The sequence below is a fragment of the Aquila chrysaetos genome, chromosome Z (assembly GCF_900496995.4).
Source record: "Aquila chrysaetos chrysaetos chromosome Z, bAquChr1.4, whole genome shotgun sequence".
Lineage (NCBI taxonomy): Eukaryota > Metazoa > Chordata > Aves > Accipitriformes > Accipitridae > Aquila > Aquila chrysaetos.
In genome coordinates, this window is record NC_044030.1 from 70,283,598 (window position 1) to 70,307,597 (window position 24,000).

The window sequence follows — 24,000 nt, forward strand, 5'->3', positions numbered from 1 at the left end:
ACCACGGGCTGCAGGGGCATCCCCTCCTCCGGCGCACCTCCTCCCCTCCTTCCTCACTGACCTCGGTGTCTGCAGAGGGATTCCTCTCAAATCCCAATCTCCTCTTCCTCTCCCATCCCAATCTCCTCTTCCTCTCACATCCCAATCTCCTGTTCCTCTCACATCCCAATCTCCTCCTCCGCTGCAGGTTTCCCCTCTTAAATATGTTCTCCCGGAGGCGCCACCACCATCACTGATGGGCTCAGCCTGGGCCAGAGGCAGGTCCGACTTGGAGCTGGGGGAGCTTCGAGCAGCTTCTCGAGGAGCCACCCCTGCAGCCCCTACCCCGCTACCAAAACCCGGCCACACAAACCCAAAACACTAATGCTTTGCTTTTGTAGTTACCAGATTACAGGGATGTCCTCAGTAGCTTTTAGGCAGATATGCCAGGATTAACTTTTGCATTCAAATGTTTGAAATAATGCATTTCAATTTTCACAAGGAAGAGCCAAGACATTGTTTTTTCTAAGGCCATCTCCTCATTTTGTGTTGACTGCAACAAAAGAACTCTTTGCCAACATTCATTATTCAGCATCCTCTCAGACTTCTAAGACCGAACACTGTCACCATCCAACCTACTATTATAATAGGCATTACAGAGATGAATAATGATTTGAAAAGTTCAGTTAATGTGTTATCAGAAATAACAGAAAAAAAGTGTTAAAACATTTACACTTCTTGATCTAGTCACATGACCAATATTAATCATTTTCAAGCTTGCTATCAAGAGGAAGTGAGACATTGTTAGATGCAATCCTGCATACTTACAATGTCCATTTCTCTTGACTGAGGAAGAAGCAGGGGTCTGATACACACTGATGACAGTTGAAAATCCTTCTCCTTTTCAAACTTCTGTTGAAAACACTCTCTTTAAAGTTTATTTTGTTTCTTTGTGGTTGTACTCATTCTTCATGACCATGGTATTTCTGATGCTTCTTTGAAATTCTCTGTAAGCTTAAGTGCTAGTTCTGTTTCTTTATTAGAGGTGACTGTGGAAGTAATCAATATTGAAATGGCACTCAAATCTAGGAATAAAAGACCCCTATAAAAACACACAGCTCATTTCTTATTCTAGCCTTTCCCCTCTGTTCTGACCATAAACTCTCCACACCTCCTTTTAAACCACCCACACAATAAAGTGCTCATTTTTAGTATGTCTTGTACACTGTATCACAGCTTTGATTTTTTTATGCAGTAGTCAGCAGAACAATATAATGCAAGTCAGAGAAAACCAATATTTCAGCAGTTCAATACTATCAGTAAAATTCAGTTATTAGGAACATTGATGTAATGACTATGACATTTCACTAAACATATAATTTACCACAACCAGTCTCATCTGACTCCTGTCACCTCCACTCAAAAAACCAAGATCTCCCAAAACAACCAAATGTGCCATATCTTCTAGCAAGGATCAATGAAAACTTTTTACATTTAAAACTACAGAGTTGTTTAGGTGTCTCCAGAGAATGATCACCTCTCCTTTTATCTTACAGGTCAGCAGTTCAAAACTAGCTTGTCTCAGCAATGAGTGAATGCTGTTGCCTTCATAAAAGTATTCAGTGCTCTATATAATGCACTATAAAGTCATGTTGCACTCTGAGCTTTTTACACCAAAACATTATTGCACTATATGGAGTGCAACCATATTGCCTCTATATAGATAATTTTAGCACATTTAAGAACAACTAGAAAATTCACTTTTAGAGATGTCCTACCTAAAAGAAGAAATAGTAAGCTCAGAAAAACAAGCATAGGCTGCTCATCTATTTTTGAAAGAAGATGGCTTTAAAATGAAGGGATAAAGGGACTAAATACGTAAGTGTCCAATGCAATAATAAAACACAGTAGGAATCTAGAACTGCTTGGAGACTATGCACAAAGAACTACAAGAAAGTTATTTATTGCAATAGAGGAATGCTATCAGATTCTTAGCTGTGTTTAAAATACTACCAGACATTGTAGTCCCAGGAGTTTCTCTGCAGCCTCAAAGTCAAACACGAACAAGGGAACTACCATACAAAAGTGTGTTCACAGCGCCTGCTTAGCATGGACCAGCTACAAAGGCCTCAGCTCCTAGCCTGCTGGTGTCTGGTATCCAAACACAGCCTGGCTGTAGAGATATTTGCTGCAAGGCACTGCGCCTCTGTTGTTCGGAGTTGGAATTCCGGAGAGTCACAATTTATACTGAGTATCAGGGGGAGATTGTGCTCCCCCAAGAGGGCTGGCTCTACCCTTGAGAAGATTTCTAGTCATAAATACAGAGGAAACTAGATGGCGTGCCAGGAGTAGGATATTCCTCTAGCTCATTAGACAGAACTGAAGTTCAGACATGCACTCGCCTAGCCAGAGTGCATAAATGTGCCCCATGTAAAGTGCAGCAGAAAGAACAAAGAAGTCAAAACAAATCCAATTTTCTTTTCTAGTTAATAATTTTCTAATAATAAATATTTATAACAAGAATTGGTGAGAACTCAGAGAAGGGCAAATTCTGTATGATTTTAAGATGGATGTTACTCTTGGTTGTCTTTAACAGGGAAAGCTTTTTCTTAATATGTATCAGTGATTTCTGTTATACACGAGTTTAACCCACAACTGAATTGTTGCAGGTATGTGCAGATATGTGCACTTTTCTGCTTGTTAGCTTAACAGTGCTTATGGATTTGAAAACAGAGACTGTGATTTAAAAATATGTATAGTGGAAGATACACTGTGATAAAACTCAATTTATCTCCAAGCTGAGCAGAGATCACCTTCTTCCCCAAAATGAAATAGCTGCCACCACCCATCTACTCTCTCTGCCGTCACTGATTCCAGCACGCTGGCAAGTCAGTTCGTTGGCATTGGCAGTAAATTGTCTAGGGATAATGAGGCAGAACCTATAAAGAGGAGGTTTTCTTTCCTGCAGAGTTGTACCCCAGGGCAGATCACTGTTTTCTGTGAAAGGAAACTAATGACTTGTTATTATCATACAAAAAGTTAATTTTGCATTGGAGAAATGTTTCTTGTTTTGCTTTAAGCCTTATTTGCATATTCCTCATTTGTTGTGCTTTACATAAACATGGCTTGTTCTGGGTATGTCTACACTGCCTTCCAGATACAGACCCAAACCTGCACTCAAGTCCCAGTTCATCCATGCCAGAAGTCCATGGACTCTGGGCTAGAGTCGACCATTCCTAATAGGACAGTGAGTCACACACTACCGTTTAGTATGATCCCAAGCACGTTCCTGCCTGCTCTCTGATCAATGCCTACTGACAGTAAAGCTGCCAGCTCAGACACACTGTGAAGAACTTAATGCATGTTTCCTACAAGCCAGTTTTCTGTGCCTGTAGTTCACAACCTGATAGTATTCTACAGACAGTATTCTCCCTCTCGGTCTATGTAAGAAGAATAGTGATAAGAAAAAAAATACTATATAAACTTAGCATTAAAGGGATGATATATTTCTTATGTCATCTTCTCCAATAAGAAATACAACTGTATTCTTCTTCATTCAGATTATACTCATATGCACAGACACAAAAAATGGCAAAAGCTATTGCAGGTAGGTAATGCCAGGAGAGTAAGAAATAAACATGAAGTTGATAAACATTATTCCCTAGTTTCTGCTGTAAGAGTGAAAAAGTAGCAAACACTGCACAAAGGCATCTAAGAGACATAAAAGTGCTACTTGATAGCACTGCTGTTCTCAGTAGCAATCTTCTGGAAAAATGATTGCTCAGTTCCCAGAGAAATCCAGTCCTTTTGCGAGGTATCTCCCTTTTGTACTTTGCTTCCTTTTTAAAAGCCCAGAAGTTTAATTTTTTGAACTACAGAGGATGACTGTTTAGGACTAAATGTGGACAGTCATACTGTGAATCAGATAAGCTGCATACTTGGCATACAGACAAAGAACTGGAAATGGTGATGTTTCCGGCTTCAGTTGACTTCAGGCTGCCATTACAAGATCCTGTCTCTTTTGAAAAGCTCTGAATGTGGGGTTTTTTTGTGTGTTACACAATGTTACCCAGTATGTGTTTTAGGAAAAATGTAGACAGTAAAAATGTCCCCCTTTCTTCTGACATAGTTATACCACCAAAAAGTACATGAAAAGACATTCAGTTTTTTTGCAAAAAAAGTGTGAAATGAGGTAATTGAAAGGTCATCACTCAGCCTGTTAATGAGATTAAATTAAGTGTTGTATGGACCATATCATATTCCTTGTTACAAGCCCATCTAGAGATGGGCTTTCCTTGCAAGGATCTCTGTTTCTCTAGTAATAACACCTGTATTGCTTCTGCCCAAGACATCACAGAGCATGCTCTAAAGGTCTGCTGAAGAGTGCAAAAGTTTTCAAGAATGAATATGTAGCCTAAAGGGGAAACTGCCAAAAAAGTAATAAATGCACATGAGTAATTTTTTCTCCTACTAGGAAGGAAAGATGAGATTCATGCAGTTTCAGTGGGCAGAGCAACTTGTGCAGCACACAACAGCTGTAAAAATGAGTGCACTATCATGAGAGCTGCCTTAGAACTGGTCTGCAGCCTCATCCTTGAACAGTGAAAGAGAAACAAGCTGTAGAAACAGTGATGAATTATGCTGCACTGATAAACTGGGAGGTACTAGATGATGTCCATACCCATGTAGAACCACAGAATCATAGAATGGTTTGGGTTGGAAGGGACCTTTAAAGGTCATCGAGTCCAACTGCCCTTATCAAGATTCAGTGGAACAGTGACTAAGAAAGGCATGTGATAAGAGGATCATGTATTTTCCAACCACTCTAATCACAGATTTCTGGCAGTGACTTCTGCAATCCAGATTTATTCTCCTGTTTTCCTACTATTAAGTTTAATTAACTTACTGCATGGAGGTCATGGTCCCTGGGTGAAGTACAAACTATTTAATGTTTACTTTAAAAAAGTAATTAACACCTCCACTGCCCCTGGCTTGATGCATTGTAATAGTGAGGCACGATCATCCTCAAGGGTGTATTATCAAGAGAAGAAAAAAACCTTAAAGTAATTTATAATCAATAAGCTTTGTTTTAGCAACTTTGTGAGAAACTTTAAGTAATTTTATGAAACTTTCAAGCATGTTTAAAAGAAGCGTGTACCAGTAAGAAAGTGTAACTGAAGTTTTATTTCTGGTTTGAATATCCCAGGACAGTTCAAATGTAGGAGTGAGCACACCACTTTTACATTACGACTGGACAGTTCTTATCTGTAAAGCCTAGAAAAGACACCTCTGTAAGAAGCTTCAGCTTAAAAAATAGGGGTTTTCCTAGTTGATATACTACACTAGCTCTAAGTCCAGGAGACCTGTAACCATCAAGTTCTAGAGATTTACAAACAATCAAATCCCTTGCAGAAGTCCTAAAGCATAATGAACCTGTTGCACAACAGCAGTTTTTCAGGTCACTCGTACTTGAAATCTAATTTCCAACATAATGCCAATGTGTAAAAGTGCTCAAACATTCACTTGCATCAAAATCACTGTGTTCACACAGCTGTCTGCAGTCTCAGATATTCACCTTGCAATCTGTGCTGTGTGTTAGAGGGGGCAACTCAAATTCTTCCCAAGCCAAGTCCAAACATGCTGTCTGTACAAAGGGCATGGCTTGCTCTCTCCTAAAAGAAAGAGGAGTAATAAAACAGGTCAGCATGGAATGCCTCTGACTTTTTCAGTGCACCCCGAGTAGCCTTTTCTATCTACTCAGCTTTATCCTGGGGAATCAAAAAGAACCTGGCACAGGGCAGAACAAGCTAGAAAAGAACAGTCAAGTGTAACACTTTTCCTGGGTTATCTCAGGTGAGTCACTTAGTGTCTCACTGGAGTTAACATACCCACAAGGCTGATGTGAGGACAAACACATTAAATGTTGTCAAGCATGGGAATAGGGTCCACATGGAGAGATCACACGACAGACTTGTTTCAAACACTATGAGAAATCAGAGGAATATATGTCATCTAGTCAGAATAACTCAACATCCTCACAGTAGACCAATTTACATTTTTCTCTGGAATTCTATTTTCCAGTAAATAATTATGCAACCCTGAACAATATGCTTTGTAAAGTCTTACTGATGTGAGATGTAATTATTCTTATTATTCTTATCTGAGTTATTTAAAAAAAACAACAAAATGTTTTTTTTCTTCTAAAAAGCTGCCTTCAGTGTTACTAGCTCTGACTTATGGCTGAATTAATCAAAGTGCAATAACTACAATAAACTAATTCTTATACTAAAACCTGAAATTTTACAAAACAGTTTACAGTTTACTATTGGTTCCAGTAACTCTCATAACCAAAAGAAGGTGAAAAGCTGCAAAGGAAGCTGGAACACTGAAGAATGAAAAACCTGAAATAAATTACAAAACCTGAAATAAACTTCATAGATTAGCTAGGATAAGTTGATATCAGTTATTGTTGAAAAACTTTACATTACCTTTGTAGATTCTTTGTAGATTTTTCACTACAGATAATGTTCTGCACATTCTTCTCTTCATGAGGAATTTTTTTTTTTTTTTTGTATTGTAAGGTAAAACTCAGAGTAAGTTATCTTTGCATAATCCTTCCCCAGCTTACTGCGTGCAGAAGTATTTGGAAATATTATTAACAACTCCTGAATCAGACCGAAAAGTAAGAACTACTTAAGATTCTTTTTCACTTTGAAATTCACATTCTACACACTAATATATTTTAGGCTTCTTTCACTTAAAAATACATGGTTTTTTTTTTCCCTTGGAAATATTGATAACATTGTCCAAGTTACATTATAACCCTGATGAATCCTTTGTGGAAATGCCTCGCAGAACAAATCGGCTGTTAAAAAGTCACCTTCAGAAGTTCATCTTTGAACCCTTCTAGTGTGACATAAGCTCAGCTGAAAAAGGCATTTTAACTCCATTATTACCAGTGTCAAATAAAATTTATGTATTAATAGGACTAAAAAGATACATATGATGACTGTCTCAGAGCCCTGTAGTTCTTCTCTCACAGACCTCACTGGACACTTCTAATGGGGCGGTTTACAGCTCTGGATGAAAATGTTTCCCATGCAGAAGTAAAGAGTGCGTACCGCTTTAGGCGTCAGAGAAACTGTAGGATTATGACACACAATCAGACTGAAAAAGCCAATGAGGGAAAATGGTTTTGTACAAATAAGTATTCCACAAATTCTAGACATGCAAAGCCTGCCTCCTGAAACTCCTTATTGCAGACAAGTAGGTTTCTTTTATTAGAGTTCTGGTGGCTTTCCTTCCTTTGCCTGAACTCTGTTTGCTACATGCTGTTTCCGCTTCTCCAGACAAAGTATTTGCAGACTGGAAAATAATCAATTTCTGAAAGAAGCTCTTCCACATGCAAAGAACTAGAAATGTTTTCAGGCTGTTTTGTTTTAGAATGGTGTTTTCTTTCCCACCCAAAGAAAAATATCCAAGACCACCTCTCTCTGGACCAACATACTTTTTTTTATTAAAGTACTAAGCTATTCAGTTCTGAGTACGCATCATTTCAGAGAGTATTTAAATAGTTCTGTTCCTGTTGCATAAATGTTGTGTTTGGGTGAATTAAAAGCTATGAGAATTATCACTGTGGTTTACCCTGAAACTGAATTTTCTCTTTAACAGAGATAGTATGGTACAAGAAACATGGGTATATTACTGTAACATGCAGATTCTAGGTTACATTTGCTTGCACTGTCTTAGACAGCATGGTTCTGCCAACAAGTATACAGGTTCTTAAGTTTTAGGAGACTGAATATTCACATTCACTCAGAGTTATTACTGTTAGGTATTTCTAATGCATACAGACTCAGGGCTCTGCCTCTGTGCTGATGAGTACAGGGATGTATCCTACCTGTGTTCTGCAAAGTTATGAAGTGATCAAATGACAGCCTAGTTCTTCCCACTTCAGTTCTTCAGTTTTGGCTATGATAACTCTACAGCCAGGAAAAGTGCCGAAGATTTTATTGCAACTTTTGGAATCCTTTTTCTTCTTTCTTTTTTCTGCTCCCTTCCTGGAGTCCTGTGATTTCAGGAAAAAAACTTAGCTTTCATTTAAGAGAAAAAAGAATTAAAAAGCAAAAGACTAATAAAAACTGTTTAAAAACTCAGGATTTTTAAATTACAAATAACAGTTTCAGTTACATAGCTTTCTCCACTTTTTTCCTGAAGCCTTCTTTTCTCTTTCTAAAATAATACATAAGACTCAAGGAAAAGCAATGTTGAAGGTGAAAGGATGCTGTTAGAGGTAGAGTTTCTAAAGTTTACTGAAGTTGACTAATAAATACATGGAGTGGTGTTTAACTGAATGACTTCTCTCCACCAGGAATTTGATCAATAAGGCTTAGGCCACTTTACTTGTTACTTTTTTTTACGCTGTCGTATCTTCAGGATTACAAACGTATTTCCAAATTTAAAAAAAAAAATAAAAAAAAATCAGAGAAACTAGGTTTGTGTCAACTACCTGGAAAAAAACCACAGCAGAGGAAAACCACAGAACAGGTCAGCAGAATGAGACGAAGTCTACACTCTGTCACCACACCCACAAAAAAAACGGAAAAGCATTATCTTGTGTAGCACACGGGTTACTTCCCCTGTAGAGCAGGAGCCCCACATAGCCCAACTTCAATGATGTAAACAAGCCCTGTTTCACCACACAACTTAGTGCTCCCACTTATTGCTGCTAATAACTGAGCAAGTACAGTAGCAGAATGGAGGAGCCTTTCCTGTATAGTTTATTGTATACAAGGCCTCTCATGTTTTTTTATCTTTGCAACAAAAGAGAAACTATTTTTAAGCGTTTGAAAGGTTGGAAAATTAAGAATTCATGAAAAAGAAAGACTTACCAAAGGTGATCTTCTTCTTCCTGATATTAAAGCAGTAGGTGAGACTGCATGCCCTCAGCATAATTACAATTACACAGAGTAATTGTTCTGAAATTGTACTCAGATCACAGGCTGGCTTACGTTTTCCAAGTACACTACTGTAATGAAAGATACTACATCCCTCAAAGTCTGGTCTTGCTTGAGACATTTAAAATATTTTCTGCACATTTTGAAGCAACAGCTTGCAAAACAAACCCTGTGATGGGGTGGCATGCATTGGTATCACAGTGAACTTTATTTCTATGTTAAACTAACAGATTGTAGAAAATTTTAGCTGTCTGTACATAAGGTTTCAATCTAAATTGTGTTTTAAACAAAATACTGTTTTTTCATTATATTTTCCAATAAAAAAAGTCAGTTTTGTTCAGGCTTTGGAGGGGACAGAGCGGCGGCGGCACAGGCAGAAAGACAGAACGAACTATTTGCCAAAAATCTTACTTGGCTGACTTTCTGGTTGCCAGTTCCTGATGATGGTGTGTTTGTCATGCTCTTGTCTGAGCAGAGCCATGCTGCATCATCTGCAACCCTGCACAAAAACAACCCCCACACAATAACAATCAATATTGTATCTTGTATGATCAGTATTGCCAAACTCAATAATCGGTACTGGCAGCAAACAGATTTTTAAGAAATGTGTTTCTAAAGCACGACAGCCCAAATTTTTGTTTCATCAACAGCTCAGATCTTAGAACACAACATCAAACATTTGATAAATGGCAGAATTCTCAATAGAGATTATATGCTTAATCTTGCAAACTGCCTTTGAGGAGGTGACAGGAGATACTGGGATTTACAGCCACTCAGCAGGATGCAGACATTGCAGAGTAGGCAATTGCAGAGTATGCAGATTGCATAATCTGGCCTGTAATTTTAAATCCAGCCAAGAGGTCAGTTTAGTTAAAGCCTTCAAAGAAAGCAAGCAAAAGATAAATGTTTCAGGAAGACAATAAAATTCCATTTTTTTAGTCTTGTACTAGCATTCAATATATTGCTTTGGCTCTCAAACATGTGCATTCTGCATTGGGGTTTTTTTTTATTATTACCTGTTACCATAGAATGGGGAACCCCTGGAGATGTTGCGTAGCATCTACTCTGGCACATCATTTTGATAGCAGTCCATAGATTTGTAACACATTATCTCCTGGCCTTGCAAAATTGTCTCCTGGCCATGCTTGCAAGTCATTTCTGAAATAATTCTAAATTGTTCCTCCTATTTCCCACTGTTTATTTTCATGCTTTTCCAATTAAAAATTTCACACCCATAAACAAATGTCTCCTCATTAAAGTTCCTTGAATGTTAGAAAAACCTAGCTAGAGTCTAATAAAGCCTGATGATTCAGCTTCAGATACTGAAAGCTGCTAAGCACCATCCCTGAAACATACTTGAACTGCTACCTCAAAGGTTTCAGTCCCTTTTGACTGTTGCTTCCTTTTCCCAGTTCTTCTCACATATGCGTTAGATACCTTTTCACAATTTCAGTGGATTTTATAAAAAGCAAACCTCTAGCCAAGGAAACTGCTGGATCAGATATGTCCTTTGGTTATTTTACTATTTTAGTTATTAACAGAAATAAATGAATGCCAAAGATGGGGCTTTGAGAACATAGACTTGGTTGTTGGAGAAAAAGAGCTGTTGGAGAAAAAATTATCATCCAGATTTTTCTTGCGCCAATAATCAACATGTCATAGCAATTTTCAGAGTTTCATTTACTTTCCTTCTACCATGAAAAATTTTGGCAAAGATCTTCCAGATTCATAAACCAGCAATTTGCCTTTATCAGAGGTTTTATTAAATATAAAAATTTTCTTATAAGCCAGAGTATGGTTCAACATACGAATCCTTGTTCCAAAACAACTGTCACATTTGCCAAGTAATTACCGTGTGAGAATAACTCAAAGTTTCTCTCTGGAAGTGAGAGAAGAGAATTAGCTCAAGAAAGAAGAGGAAAATATACTGGATGTAAAATTAATAGATGGAACAGATTAGTTGTCATATGTAAAATTTACATAGAGATACCTTTCCTGAAATTCCTAATTACCCACCAGTGTTTCCAAATGGAAGCAAATATGACAGCTGATTTTTTTTAATATCCCCAATATTCTACTTTCTCATAGCTTGTTATCACTAACCTTATTATTTCTGAAATCTTTCATTCCTATGCTTTCAATGATCTACCAAATCCAGCAGCAGTACTTGGGGAATAATCTAGTACTAGCATATTATTACGGTAAGGCAAACTCTGGAGCACTGAAACGCTTAAAGGGCTGTTCGGTTCTCTGCTCGATCAGTTCCTCTAAATTCTGCTTCCTCTTTGCCTCTCCCCTTCCATTGCTTTGTAGCTTCTGTATCTCATACCATGAGTACAGGAAACAACAGCTCCCTCAGGAGTAGTTTAATAATTTTTTGTTTTCCTCCCATTCATCATTAGGTAAGTGTGGGTTGTACCATTAGCAGATGACAAGCCCTGAAGAAGAGCTGAGAAGGAATCCTGCAAAGGTATTCACCATGTCTTCAGACTGCTTTGATGCTCTACCCAAGATGACTTGGTGAAAAAGACAGAAGCAAGTCCTATACAGGACATAATGTCAAGTCACTCAAAACAATTCATCTCCATTAGAACCTCTACAATTTCCACTGAGCAAAAACTGATAAAGCTACAGCTAGGTCCTACATCAGACTGTCCTGTCAGCTCCATTCCTGCCATCTGGCAGAGTAGCCATAGATTTCTACATTAACTTGCCCCACGCTAACCTATCCATGTGGTTTCCAGGTGGATAAAATCCTCCTCACCAAAAGGTACTGCACACTCAACTGCTAAATCAGGTGAACAGAAGGTTTTTTTTTTCATCCGTTCCAGGGAGAGCTAACTGGAACTACAAACCAGCCCCTTCATATCTGAAGGCAGTCAACATACCCTTTCTTCGCCCTGCCCCCCCTCCTCCCCCAAGAGGTAAGTGTCTTCAGGCCTAACTGGTTCAAATAAAACAGCTTTCAAGCTCCAGCCGATTTTTTTCCCATTAAAAGCTGAAGATCTTCTGCCATTCCTAAACAGCCTTATCTGACTTGGATTCTCTCTGAATGCCATTGCTCTGTGCAATTGTAGCAGGCTAACAGATTAACGGAACTCTGGGTGTTCAATCTCTCCTTAGAGCACACTGGTACTGTCTGTCTATCACACCATGCCACAAAACTATAGGTTGCAGCTAAATTTCAAAAGCAGTGGATTTACAGCTGTGTAGGCATCACTGTGCATTGGCTACTCATATATGTGACTTCCTGCTTTTTGTACATGAGCTAACCAACCTCAGAGCTGGAGCACAGAAGGCTCTATCCCATTGCTCCAAGTATATGAAAGGCATTCATTCTTTCAACAACAGAAAAGGCTCCTCTCTATACATGGTCCCATTTCGCCAGCAGGAATCCCGAGTCTTTCTGTAACACACAGTAAAGGCTTAATGAAACAATCCTGTTCCCAGTCTTTTACCATGAGTTATACTTATGGGGAGGTTTTATGATGGCCACTGTACTGCTACTGGAGGACACGGATGGCAGCATGAATATGTGCCATGCTGGAAAAATCAACACACAGGGCATTTGACTTACGCCTGCTCCAAATAAACTCCTACACCTCTGCCAGCATGGGAGAGCTAAGATGATGTACAGGCTTAGTTGCAGTGACCTTTTCGCATTGTTGACACAAACCTTACACACAATTCAACTTTTGCGTTAGCTGAAGTAACCGCGTCTTAATAGGAAGAAGCAGCAAGCACACCATCGTGGAGACTCTCCTTCAGAGAATACCACCCTGCCAGATTTTATCCTGCAAAATCCAAATTCATTTATCAAACAACCAACAGAAATGCACAAATATTTAGATATATGAGTGGGTTTAGTATACAAGTGCTTATACATACAAGCTGAAACAGTCTAAGCAACTAAATTGTGATTTTAAAGGCACCAAGCAGTAGTCAAAGTCCCAAGATGAGTTTCTTAGAAATGGTGCTCCCTGGGTATTGCTGCCCAAGCCTGGAGATTTAGAAAAAAAGAGATGTAAAAAGCCGGCAGCTCTCATACAGTATAACCCAGCTGGCCCTGGAGCCACTGACCCTCGAAGCTGGGCTCTCCAGAAGATCACCAGCCAAAGGGCAGAGACAGGCTGCTCTCTGCCCGAGGCAATCTTCTCTAGGCAAACCCTTCCAGAGCCAGCTGCCTCCGAGGGTCGGTCGAGCCGAGGCAGTCCTGCAGCAACAGCTGCTTTTAGCCAAAAATACGACACGACACGACACGACACGACACGACACGACACGACACGACACGACACGACACGACACGACACGACACGACACGCTTCCAGGTGTCCCCAGCCAGGCTCCGAGCCGGAGCGGCTGCGAGGGCCCCTCTCCAATTAGCCACCGGTGCTCACCCACGCCCTTCCTCCCGCCGCATAAAGCCCGGCGGGGCCGCGCCGGCTGCCACCATGCTGGCGGCGGCACGTCCTTCCCGCGAGTGAGGAGGAACGGTGGTGCCTGCAGCGGCTTCCCGGCCTTTTTCTGCCGGTCCGTGCCTGACGCTTGCCCTGTTCGTGGATTCGGGGCCGCTTTGTTTTGGTTTTGATCCCCGTCGCAGCTGCAGCAGCCGGCTCTCCCGCAGAGCCGCTCCGGCCCGCTCGAGGCTTCCTCAGCAGCAGCAGCCGCCGCTGCCCGCGGGCGGTGCGGGGCCGAGCCGAGCCAGCCGCCTGCGGCGGGGCGAGCGGCACTGGGAGTGCGGCGGCGGCCGGGACACCATGCCTGCCGCCTTCTCCGCGAAGCGCCCGGGGCGCCTGCTGCGGCTGTTGCTGCTCTGCCTCTGCCTCTCGGGCGGGAGCCCCGCAGGTAAACGCTCCCTCGTGTCGCGGGCCGGGCCGGGCCGCGCCGGGCGGCTGTCACGCCGCGGACGCCCCGTCCGCCCTCGGCGTCGGGGTGGGCTGGGGCGAGGGGGGCAGGGAGGGCACCGCCTGGGAGCTCCGGCGGAGCAAAGGTCCTCCCTGCCCCGAAGCATCCCCCCGGGGAGCCAGGGCGCGGTGGCCCGGTTAGGTGGCTGTCTCTCGGCCCTGCCTATTCAAACGACTGAGGCGTTTCCTCTCCTGAGCGGCCCCGACCGGGCTGGGAACTCCCCAGCGCTGCCTCCTCCCCGGCACCCGCTGCGGGGGCGGCTGCTGCCCCTGCCTCCCCCTGCTCTCTCGTCTTTAGCTTCAAAAAAGTGTTCGGGTTTCTCGTAGGCCTGCTGGAAAGTGGGGGTGCCTTCTCTGCTGTCCTCTAATGAGCGGTAACGCGGACGTTAGCGTTGCCTCCCCGCGTGTCTGACCGCGCTGGTGGGCAGCAGACAGGCTGCGGTGCTGAGCCGCATCCCGTGGTGTTCAGTCCTGTGGTCTGACGCCGTCTCCCGCTTTCTGCCTCGTAAACGGGAGGATTTATTAGTTTGCAGGTGCGGGGCTTGGATGTTGAGGCATACTATTCTACTGCTGCCCTGTCCTTATCAAGTAAAGCATGGTTTAAACCTTGAAAAAACTCAAATCGGTAAAATATCAGTATGCCTAGCAGGTTGTGAGGGATGTTCCTGGGAGGGTTTTCTATTGCATTGCTAAATATGACACTTACAATCCATGAAGGAAGAGGGCCTTCAGCCTTCTGGGGCCTATTGTTCCTCTAGTAGTTTTCAGTGGTTCAGGAGCAGGCCAGCCACTCCTAAGGAAATAAGAGCTTTTTTCTACAACTAGTGGGTTTCTGTTGTTAGTCCCTGTTTATGAAGCATCACAGAGTAGTACAGAATGGTAACAGAAGGAAATACCAGATTGCTGATATGTGCTGTGCAAGATGCGATTGTTGGAGCATGTCTTGCTAAGGCTGAAAGTTCTGCCAATACATATATGTGAACATTATTGCTGTGGCTTTAATTAACCATCAGTGGTTTAGCCACATTTTCAGTGTGTGATATGTAAGTAGTTACATGTTTGTTTGTGTCTCTGTTGGTCTTCCTAATACTGAGAGGAGCAATAGTGCTCCTTCTGTGATGATAACTTCTGTAGAATTTGTAGTAGTTTCACATAATGTGAAAGGACAGAAGTGTTTTGCAGTTCTCAAGGCTTGTTTAAAATACTACTTTGTAGTTCTTAAAGCTCCTTTAAAATATATATGTGTATTTATGTACACACACATAAAACTTGGAGTCCTTTCTAACAGTTTATTTCATTGATCAAAAAGTTTTGTGACTTTAAATGGCCTGATATTTATAGGAACATGTGAGTCACATTATGGCAAGTTAGCCACGTTATATTTATTTTTGATGAATATTACTGCCGAAAACCGTACCTAATGGTGGTTGAAGTAATTCTAGGTTTATATAAAGCCCTCAGTGAAATAATATCCTCTTCTGAAAAAAAACCAAAACAAAACTAAAAAACCCAAACAAAAAAAACCTTTTTCATGATGCTTTAAATGTGAGGAAGAGTATTTTACTTTTGCATTGGTTATTAACCAAATGTGCAAAAAGCTAGCCAAGCACAGGGACTAGCTACACAGGTGCAGCAAGGAAGTTCATGCTCCCTTGGAGGGAGGAGAACTAAAACTGTCTTCTAGTGAGGTCTGGAAACAGTGTGCATTCTGGAGATGTGGGAGTTCAGCAGGTTTCTTCAATCAAAAGAAATGCTTGCAGTAAAAGTGACTGGAGGGAGTACTAGGTGCGCAAGGACTAAGTTGCAGAAAGGCGGGTTGCATAGCCTTCTGCAGGTGGTCAGGCAGATACCACAAGAGGCCTCTTAGATTTCTATTTTGAGATAAGCAGCTTGAGAAGAGTTCTCATTATTCTGTTAATTTTATCTTTTAGTCTTGTAACTATTCAGTTATTGTTTTGAAAAATTTAAGCCATCACTTATATTCTGTATTGAGTTGAGGGTAATTTCTAATTAAGTATCAGAACATTGTTCTTCAGAGTTTGCTGCTTCATCTGGTTACTGTTGTGGTTGCCTAATTTAGTTGCAGCATGTGCTGCCAGATTCCTTTAGGAAAAGCAAACCCAACATCTCATCTCTCAGCTTATGCCTCTAAAGATACCAAGGAGTTATATGAGTAGAGGATACACCTAATTTCTTACAGACTTTGCTTCCAGGTTGGATTTTTCTGGTTTGCCCGGAGGGAAGGTCTTCTATCAGGGCATTTGGAAGTCCTTCATGTGGCTCCTGCTGCCTCAGGAGAGCTCAGCCTGCAGCTTTTCCCTTTTCTAGGGGCACTAAGAGGTTCTGGCAGCTGGTGTTAGATGCTACTGAACGCTTGTGTGCTTGCATAGAGTATAAAATTGATATTAAATTAATTGACATTACATTAAACATCAAATGAATGTTGTTAAATTCAACCAAATTGTATCTCAACCTTTTCCTATTCAGCTACTTTTCTGGCTGAAAAAGAGAGCAAATAGATTTTAAAGCCTGAAATTGCTCTGGTGATGACAAGTATGGTACATCCGCACTTTATCTCCCAAATATTGGCTGCAGTAGGGAGCAGAGGTAAGGTAGAAGAATAAGGGAATGACCTCATACTCTCTCATCTACTCCTTCCTGTGTAAAGATCGGGGAACAAGAACTCGGCAAGCTACCACACTATTGATTAAATCTAATGCAAATCAATTGTAGGCTAAGGCATGCAGCCATGACTCAATAGTGTCAGAAGTTATTCCACTTGACTTGTTTACATCACTGCCTGGCTTGATGACACTAATCATGCAGTGCTGGGTCATCTTGATCTCTGCTATTCAGCAGGTGTATATGAGAGGAGAAGAGCAGTGCAATGTTATATCTGTGCTATGTAGTTTGACATATAGACAGATAAGAGCCAAGAATTGGAAGCAGTGGTGACTAGAAATAATGCTACTTGACTGCTTTCCCTTGGTGTGTGAATCAAGGAAGAAAGCCAAGATGAGAACCCTGTTAGTATGCAAACCACATTGTAGGTTATCTGCTTTCCTTGCAGAGAGATGAACAGAGCTGCTGTACAGCTTGGCACCAGCACCTTCTAAATTTATCATCTTTGGGGATTTTAATTACTGTGCAGGTGATGCATCTACTAAGCTGAGACAGTCAGGTGATCCATGACTTCCTTAGAATGCCTCAAGATGCTGCAGATATAAAAATTCATGGACCTTTCTTCAACCTTACCATGAATATCAGATGCATAATAGCTCTCCCTGCTCTCAGCACCTCTGTCAGGCAGAGAATAAGACTCAGTCTTCTTACTGGCTGGGTCATAAGCCAGCAGATACTCAGACAGAACAGATTTCTTAAGTTCTTTGCCTGGGTGAAGGGCTGGGAGGGAACACTTGACTGTGGGACCAGTGGACTGGTATGAAAAAGTACGAAAATTAAGAGCCTGTTGTTAAGAACCACTAATGCTTAATTTTTTAATCATATCCTGTAAATACCTTGTTTTACTCTTGATCCAAACTGGTTGAAGTACGATAGGCAGATTGAGAAAGCAGATGATGCAAGCTGGGCTTGACTGACATAGTCTGGAGTAGCTGTGTGCTAGAGGTGCCAGTGGGAGAGTCTGTAGGTCATCTATGCCTATAGTGCTGAAATGGGGTAGGAGTGTTAGTAGTGTTGTTCACTTGTAGGCAGGGTGCTGACTTCACCTTTTGCTGAAGGCACACAATTCTCAAGAAGTTTGAACACACTTGAGGTATGATGTAGCTTTTCACTTTTCATCTATGCTTGCTGCTGTATTGGATGTCTAGCAGAGCTTACTACCCCTCCTGGACTTCAGTTACAACTGCAAGATGTGTCATCTTTTCTCTATGTAACTACTGGCCAAATAGTTTAAAAGCTACTAATGTGAGATTGCCGAGAGTTTGAGGAAGAGTGCGTCTTGCTGCTATGTCAGTAGAATATGTCCTAGAATATCTAAGCATGTGAATTACCTAAGCAGTGTTTATTTTGTGCTAACTAGTTCTGCTACCCAAATGTGAGAACAGAAAGGAAAGAGCAAACATCTCGATTTTTATAAAACATCTAGGGACCTTGAATTCTTAATAGAAGAGTGACACAGCAACATACTCAAACTAAGCAAGTCGTCGTCTTCTTCCCCTGCTGTCCTTTCTCTAGTCAAGCACATAAAGCAAAACCATAGAGTTTTGACTGGCTCTTACACAAACTGTATTATAGGAGCAGAATCAATTTGCAGTGGTGTTAAGGAAAATGGAAATAGTCATTAGTATTACTTGGTGAAGACCATGTTTGACACAGATGCCTTTTGTTTTGCTCACTAGGGTGATAATAGAAGGAAAGGAGGTTGTTCACTGCATCACAAAACAGGCTAGACGTGTAAGGTTGTAATGAGGTCCTTATTCTATTAGTGAATCTGCTAATCTATGTTTAAAAATAATCAGCTAGTGTCAGTGTCATAAGCTGTAGTGGTCTAAGCCCACAAACAAGACAGGATTTGAGTAAACTATAACTTTATACAGGTTATAAAGTTTACAGGTCTGCCGGAATATTCTGAAGAATGGCTTTCCCTGACTACAGAGTAACTACAGGAAAAGATCTGTATAGAGAAATCAGAGGTCAAATAAATACTGCCTCTGTTCTTTAATCTTTTCTTGCCTAAAATAAGCTAAAGAACTAATGAAAAGTAATTCTTGCACATTTTGGTTCTATATGCTCAGAACTTGAGGAAAAAAAAATGGGAGGTGGTAGGCTGAGGTGAGGAGGTTCTGTTTGAATTCTTCTCATGAACTAAATACTTCTCAGTTCAACTCGGAGAATAAAGTTTCTTTAAACCCTTTTTTCCTTTTTAGATGCAACTATGACAACACAAGATGCCAGTCAGTCTCTGGCAAACTCTTTGACTAAGATGCAAGCTGGACTTACTGAATCATTTCCTGGTAATTGTTTTATTTCAGTACACCTAAAGCTATAATACTTTTTCCTAGTGATATTAAGTCACCATGTAGAGTTTACATTTTCATACTAAAGTCTTTGGAAATAAGATTGTGACTTCTCAGAAGGAACAGAGGTAAATATATCATCTATGTCTTTTAAAGCTACTGCAAGAGCTTAAGTGTTGTAAGCATCTCAAGGACTGTGGAGAAAGCTATCCAACTGCCAGTTGTGTGATCTGTTGCCCTTATGCATATATGCCATAAAAGCAGGCAATGACCCTGGAGGTGGGAAAATTCCCAAACTAGAACCATTGCAGGAGGTTCTGTTCTGGCCCCTAACACCTGACAATTTTCCATGTGAGGACTCCTCCTTATGCTCTTGTGTTAGTGAAAGGTATAATAATGCCCTTGCATCACTGTGCCTGCTAGCTTCATCTATCTATTTTTTTAATTATGGATGTGTTAAAACCTTCTGTTGTCCCCACACTTTATTCACCATATTCTGGATCTTAACTGTGGTTTTGATAGGGAGCAGAGAATAGGTTCTAGGCAGGAGAAGAAACCAGTGATTGTTGATTCCACCTCTCCTTTCTCCATAAAGATTAGAGAAGCAGGAATTCAGCAGTGTACCAAAGCTTGTGTTGATTAGTGCAAATCAAACATGGGCTAAGTTACATTTATACATTGACTTGGACAAGTTGTGACAAGTTATTCCATCTACAGTTTTGTCATTGGACAGATAATGCTATTTACCTGGTGTTCAGGGCTTTTTAGCACAATGTGCGTGGGAGCTAGAGGGAGTGCGATAGCTAATAGATGCAATAACTCTTTCCATACATAAACACACATATACATGTGAGCTAAAATACACAAAGTATTTTCTATAATATGACTTCACCTGACTATTTTCATTTGATATGTGAATTAAGAAAGTCAGTATGAGGATCCTGTTAGCGTACAAGACATTTTAAAGATTGTCTATTTTTTTCTGGATGGATAACAGCTACCATATGAACTCGCACTGGTGCCTTCTGAATGTATCATCATGAGGGATTTCAGTAACAAACCCGGTGATGCGTGTACTAGACTGACATAAACTTACGTGATCTATGACAACCTTGGCATGCTGTCAAGGTGTTTGCACACACAGACAGAGGAAGATTCCCCAGAACTTTCAGCCTTCATGTGTTGTTTCAGGGGTAAACACTTGGACTACTTTATTTCTCCATCAGGCAGAGATCAAGGCTGGCTTGTGTTCTTCTGTAGAGGAGCAGGACTCACTGTCTAGTGCTAGGAGACAGCTTTATAATTTTTTTTCTTAAAAAGCCATTTTGGACTAGTAGTTGAGACTGAGAGCAGTCTGTCATCAATCACCAAATGAACTAGCCTGAAGCTCTGTTCTTCCGCATTGTCCACCTTCATATACAGGTTTATTGTTCTTAAACTGGTTGAAGCATGAGGGAAGGTATGGAAGTGCAGATGGAACAAGCCAGGCAAAAGGCTGATTGCCTGTAGCATAGCATTCCTTGTGTTGTGAGCTGATGTTGATAAAGCAAAACACTGCTTTATGGAACGGGCCAGCAACTTGGAAGACATGTGGTACCTCTGCTTGTGCTTGGTCAGAGACCTATAGATGCAAACCACTAGCAGGGACCTCCTTCAGCACAGCTGGATTCTCTCAACTGTAGCCAAGAGGCATGTGTTAAAGAACTTTGAGGTAAAGTTCAGTATTTTATGCAGGAAAAGAGAAGGAGTAATTCTGAGAGATCTAGGCTTTCAGAAATACTATTTCTACTGCACAGTGATCAACTCTGCCACCCAGTGCTTCTCTCAGTGAGAAGACTGAAGCTGTAGCCCAATTTTCTCTTTCCAGCTGTGAGTGGGAAGCTTTTCAATCCATGGACAGGAGAGGTAAAGCCCCTTTTCTTCTACAAAAACTAGACTAATTTTCTCCTATAATGCTGTATGATTAGGCAGATTCTATCCATAATTACTGTTTATATATTTCTGAGATGCATTATAAAATAACGGACAATAACATTACTTTGCAAGCATGTAAAACATGTGGCTTAAAACATTTAGTGTATTGTGTATACCATGGGGGAGGAAATCTCTATTTCTTTGGTTTCATCACTAAATAGAAAGGAAATTAACTTTTTTGTAACAGGCTTGTTTTCTCACCTTTCAGAGCCCATGACAACTATACAAACTGCCAACTGGCCAACTCAGGGGAGCCCTTCAGATCATTTGACACTTGGACATAATGGATCTACACCTGGTAAAAGCAGTCACATGTTGTCTTCTACTTCAGTTGTTAAATCTTGGTTACCCTAAGGTTCTACCTTGATATTTTTTAATCAAGTGGTTATGGAAGATTTATATTAGTTGATAATTACCAGGACAAAGTTTGATGTTTAAACCTGTATAGAAAGTAACTGTGGAAACTGAAAAAATGAAAATTAACTGTATTGAAAGGACCTTTCCTTTAAGCATAATTTCTTACATCTCCCACAGTGTGCTTCCGTTTACTGGGAACTTGTATGCAGATAGTACAATACTAATGAAACAATTCTGTGTGTAGATGTGGAAGAGTGACGCTTCCTTAGCTACATCTGTTGTTTAAGCTGTAGCTTATTAATTTGCTTTCTTGATCTGTTCTTGAAAGGCACAGAGCATGAGAACAAGTATAGCAGTGGGAATCAACTGTTTATACTTACAGCTGCCTGCCTGATAGCTGTATCAAGCTTTGTAGAGCTTTAGAAAGGTAGTCTGAATAGTATGCTATCCACAGCCCTACAGAAAAGGGATTTTGCTGGCCATATTAAACCTTTTAAATGTAGAATCATAGAATCATTTAGGTTGGAAAAGACCTGGAAGATCATTGAGTCCAACCATCAACCAAGCCCACTAAACCATGTCCTGAAGTGCCTTGTCACCTCCCGGGATGGTGACTCAACCACTTTCCTGGGCAGCCTGTTCCCATGTGTCAACCCTTTCAGTAAAGAAGTTTTTTCTAATATCCAACTTAAACATCCCCTGGCACAACTTGAGGCCATGAGCCGCCAGCTTCTCAAGGAGTATGCCATGTGAGACAGTGTCAAAGGCCTTGCTGAAGTCCAGGAAGATAACATCCACAGCCTTTCCCTCATCCACTAGGCGGGTCACCTGGTCATAGAAGGTCAAGGTGGTCAAGCAGGACCTGCCTTTCATGAACCCATGCTGGCTGTGCCTGATCCCCTGTTTGTCCTGGAGATGCCATGTGAGCGCACTCAAGATGAACTGTTCCATAATCTTCCCCAGTACTGAGGTCAGGCTGACAGGCCTGTAGTTCCCTGGATCCTCCCTCCGACCCTTCTTGTAAATGGGCATCACATTGGCAAGCCTCCAGTCCTCTGGGACCTCCCCTGTTGACCAGGATTGCTGATAGATGATGGAGAGTAGCTTGGCAAGCTCCTCTGTCAACTCCCTCAGTACTCTTGGATGGATCCCATCCGGTCCCATAGACTTGTGAGTGTCCAGATGGTGTAGTAACTCACTAACTATTTCTTCCTGGATTATGGGGGTTATGTTCTGCTCTCCATCCTCGCCTTCCAGCTCAGGGGGCAGAGTACCCTGAGGATAACTGGTCTCACTGTTAAAGACTGAGGCAAAGAAGGGATTAATACCTCAGCCTTTTCCTCATCTCTGGTGGCAATGTTCCCCTCTGTATCCATTAGAGGATAGATATTCTCCTTGGCTAACTTTTTATTGTTAACATATTTGTAAAAACATTTTTTGTTGTCCCTTACAATAGTGGCCAGATTGAGTTCTAGCTGAGCTTTTGCCTTTCTAATTTCCTCTCTGCATGACCTAATGAGATCCCTGTACTCTTCCCGAGTTGCCTGCCCTTCCTTTCAAAGATGGTAACCTCTCCTTTTTTTCCTGAGTCCCAGCAAATCTCCCTGTTCAGCCAGGCCAGTTGTCTTCCTCGGCAGTTCATCTTGCAGCGCATGAGAATAGCCTGGTCCTGGGCCTTTAAGACTTCCTTCTTAAAGACTTCCTTCCTCCTTCCTTCCTTCTTCCAGCCTTCCTGGACCCCTTTGCCCTTCAGGACTGTCTCCCAAGGGACTCTCTCAGCCAGTGTGCTGAACAGGCCGAAGTTTGCCCTCTGGAAGTCCATAGTAGTGGTTTTGCTGACCCCCTGTCCTTACCTCACCAAGGATCAAGAATTCTATCATTTAATGGTCGCTAAGCCTGAGACAGCCTCTGACCACCACATCTCCCACCAGTCCTTCCCTGTTCATAAACAGTAGGTCTAGCGAGGCTCCTCCCCTGGTAGGCTCACCTACCAGCTGTGTCAGGAAGTTATCTGCCACACACTCCAGGAACCTCCTAGATTGTTTACTCTCTGCTGTGTTGTATTTCCAGCAGATGTCTGGAAAGTTGAAGTCTCCCATGAGAACAAGGGCACACGATTCTGATGCTACTGCCAGCTGCTTGTTAGAATGATTCATCTGTCTCTTCAACCTGGTTGGGTGGTCTATAACAGGCTCCCAGCACAATATCTGCCTTGTTGGCCTTCCCTCTCATCCTTACCCATAAGCACTCCACCTCGTCATCACAATCATGTAGCTCTGTACAGTCAAAACACTCCCTAACATAGAGAGCCACCCCACCACCTCTCCTTCCTTGCCTATCCCTTCTGAAGAGCTTATAGCCATCCGTTGCAGCAGTCCAGTCATGGGAGTCGTCCCACCATGTTTCTGTGATGGTGACTAAGTCATAGCTATCCTGCTGCATGATGGCTTCCAGCTCCTCCTGTTTATTGCCCATGCTGCGTGCATTGGCATAGATGCACTTGAGCTGGACAGCTATCGATTCCACCCCCAGCATTGGCATCCACCCCCAGGCTCGTCTCTGGTGAGCCTGGTTTTATCCCCTTCCCCCTTCGAACCTAGTTTAAAGCCCTCTCTATGAGCCCTGCCAACTCATGAGTGAGAATCCCTTTCTGCCTTTGAGATAGCTGGACTCCATCTGTCACCAGCAAGCCCGGTGCTGTGTAAACCTCCCCATGATCAGAAAACCCAAAATTCCACCAATGGCACCAGCCTCTGAGCCATGTATTAAGCAGGTGTGTTTTCCTGTTCCTTTCAGTATATTTCCCTGCCACTGAAGGGATTGAGGAGAATGCTACCTGTGCTCCCGATC

The 24,000-nt window shown here is 41.7% G+C and overlaps 1 protein-coding gene and 1 long non-coding RNA gene across 6 annotated transcripts in view; one reads left to right on the forward strand and one right to left on the reverse strand.

The window, feature by feature from the left end:
• Window positions 1-306: 306 nt before the first annotated feature.
• On the reverse strand, window positions 307-13,186 carry LOC115337490. Its single transcript, XR_005931578.1, has 6 exons — window positions 13,017-13,186; window positions 12,613-12,730; window positions 8,871-9,435; window positions 7,880-8,047; window positions 5,555-5,651; window positions 307-1,028 (listed from the first exon to the last, which is right to left on the reverse strand). It is a non-coding gene; the product is annotated as an uncharacterized LOC115337490 (long non-coding RNA).
• A 90-nt stretch (window positions 13,187-13,276) lies between these two features.
• Window positions 13,277-24,000, forward strand: part of EMB (embigin) — a 43,690-nt gene continuing 32,966 nt past the window's right edge. For 4 of the 5 annotated variants that reach the window (XM_041120885.1, XM_041120884.1, XM_030005490.2 and 1 more), the window contains exons 1-3: window positions 13,277-13,781; window positions 18,730-18,816; window positions 21,002-21,091. In XM_041120885.1, the coding sequence (XP_040976819.1) occupies window positions 13,694-13,781; window positions 18,730-18,816; window positions 21,002-21,091 (265 nt within the window). In that variant the 5' untranslated portion in view covers window positions 13,277-13,693. The remainder of the gene's footprint in view (window positions 13,782-18,729; window positions 18,817-21,001; window positions 21,092-24,000) is intronic. The other variant, XM_030005492.2, reaches the window with a different exon arrangement.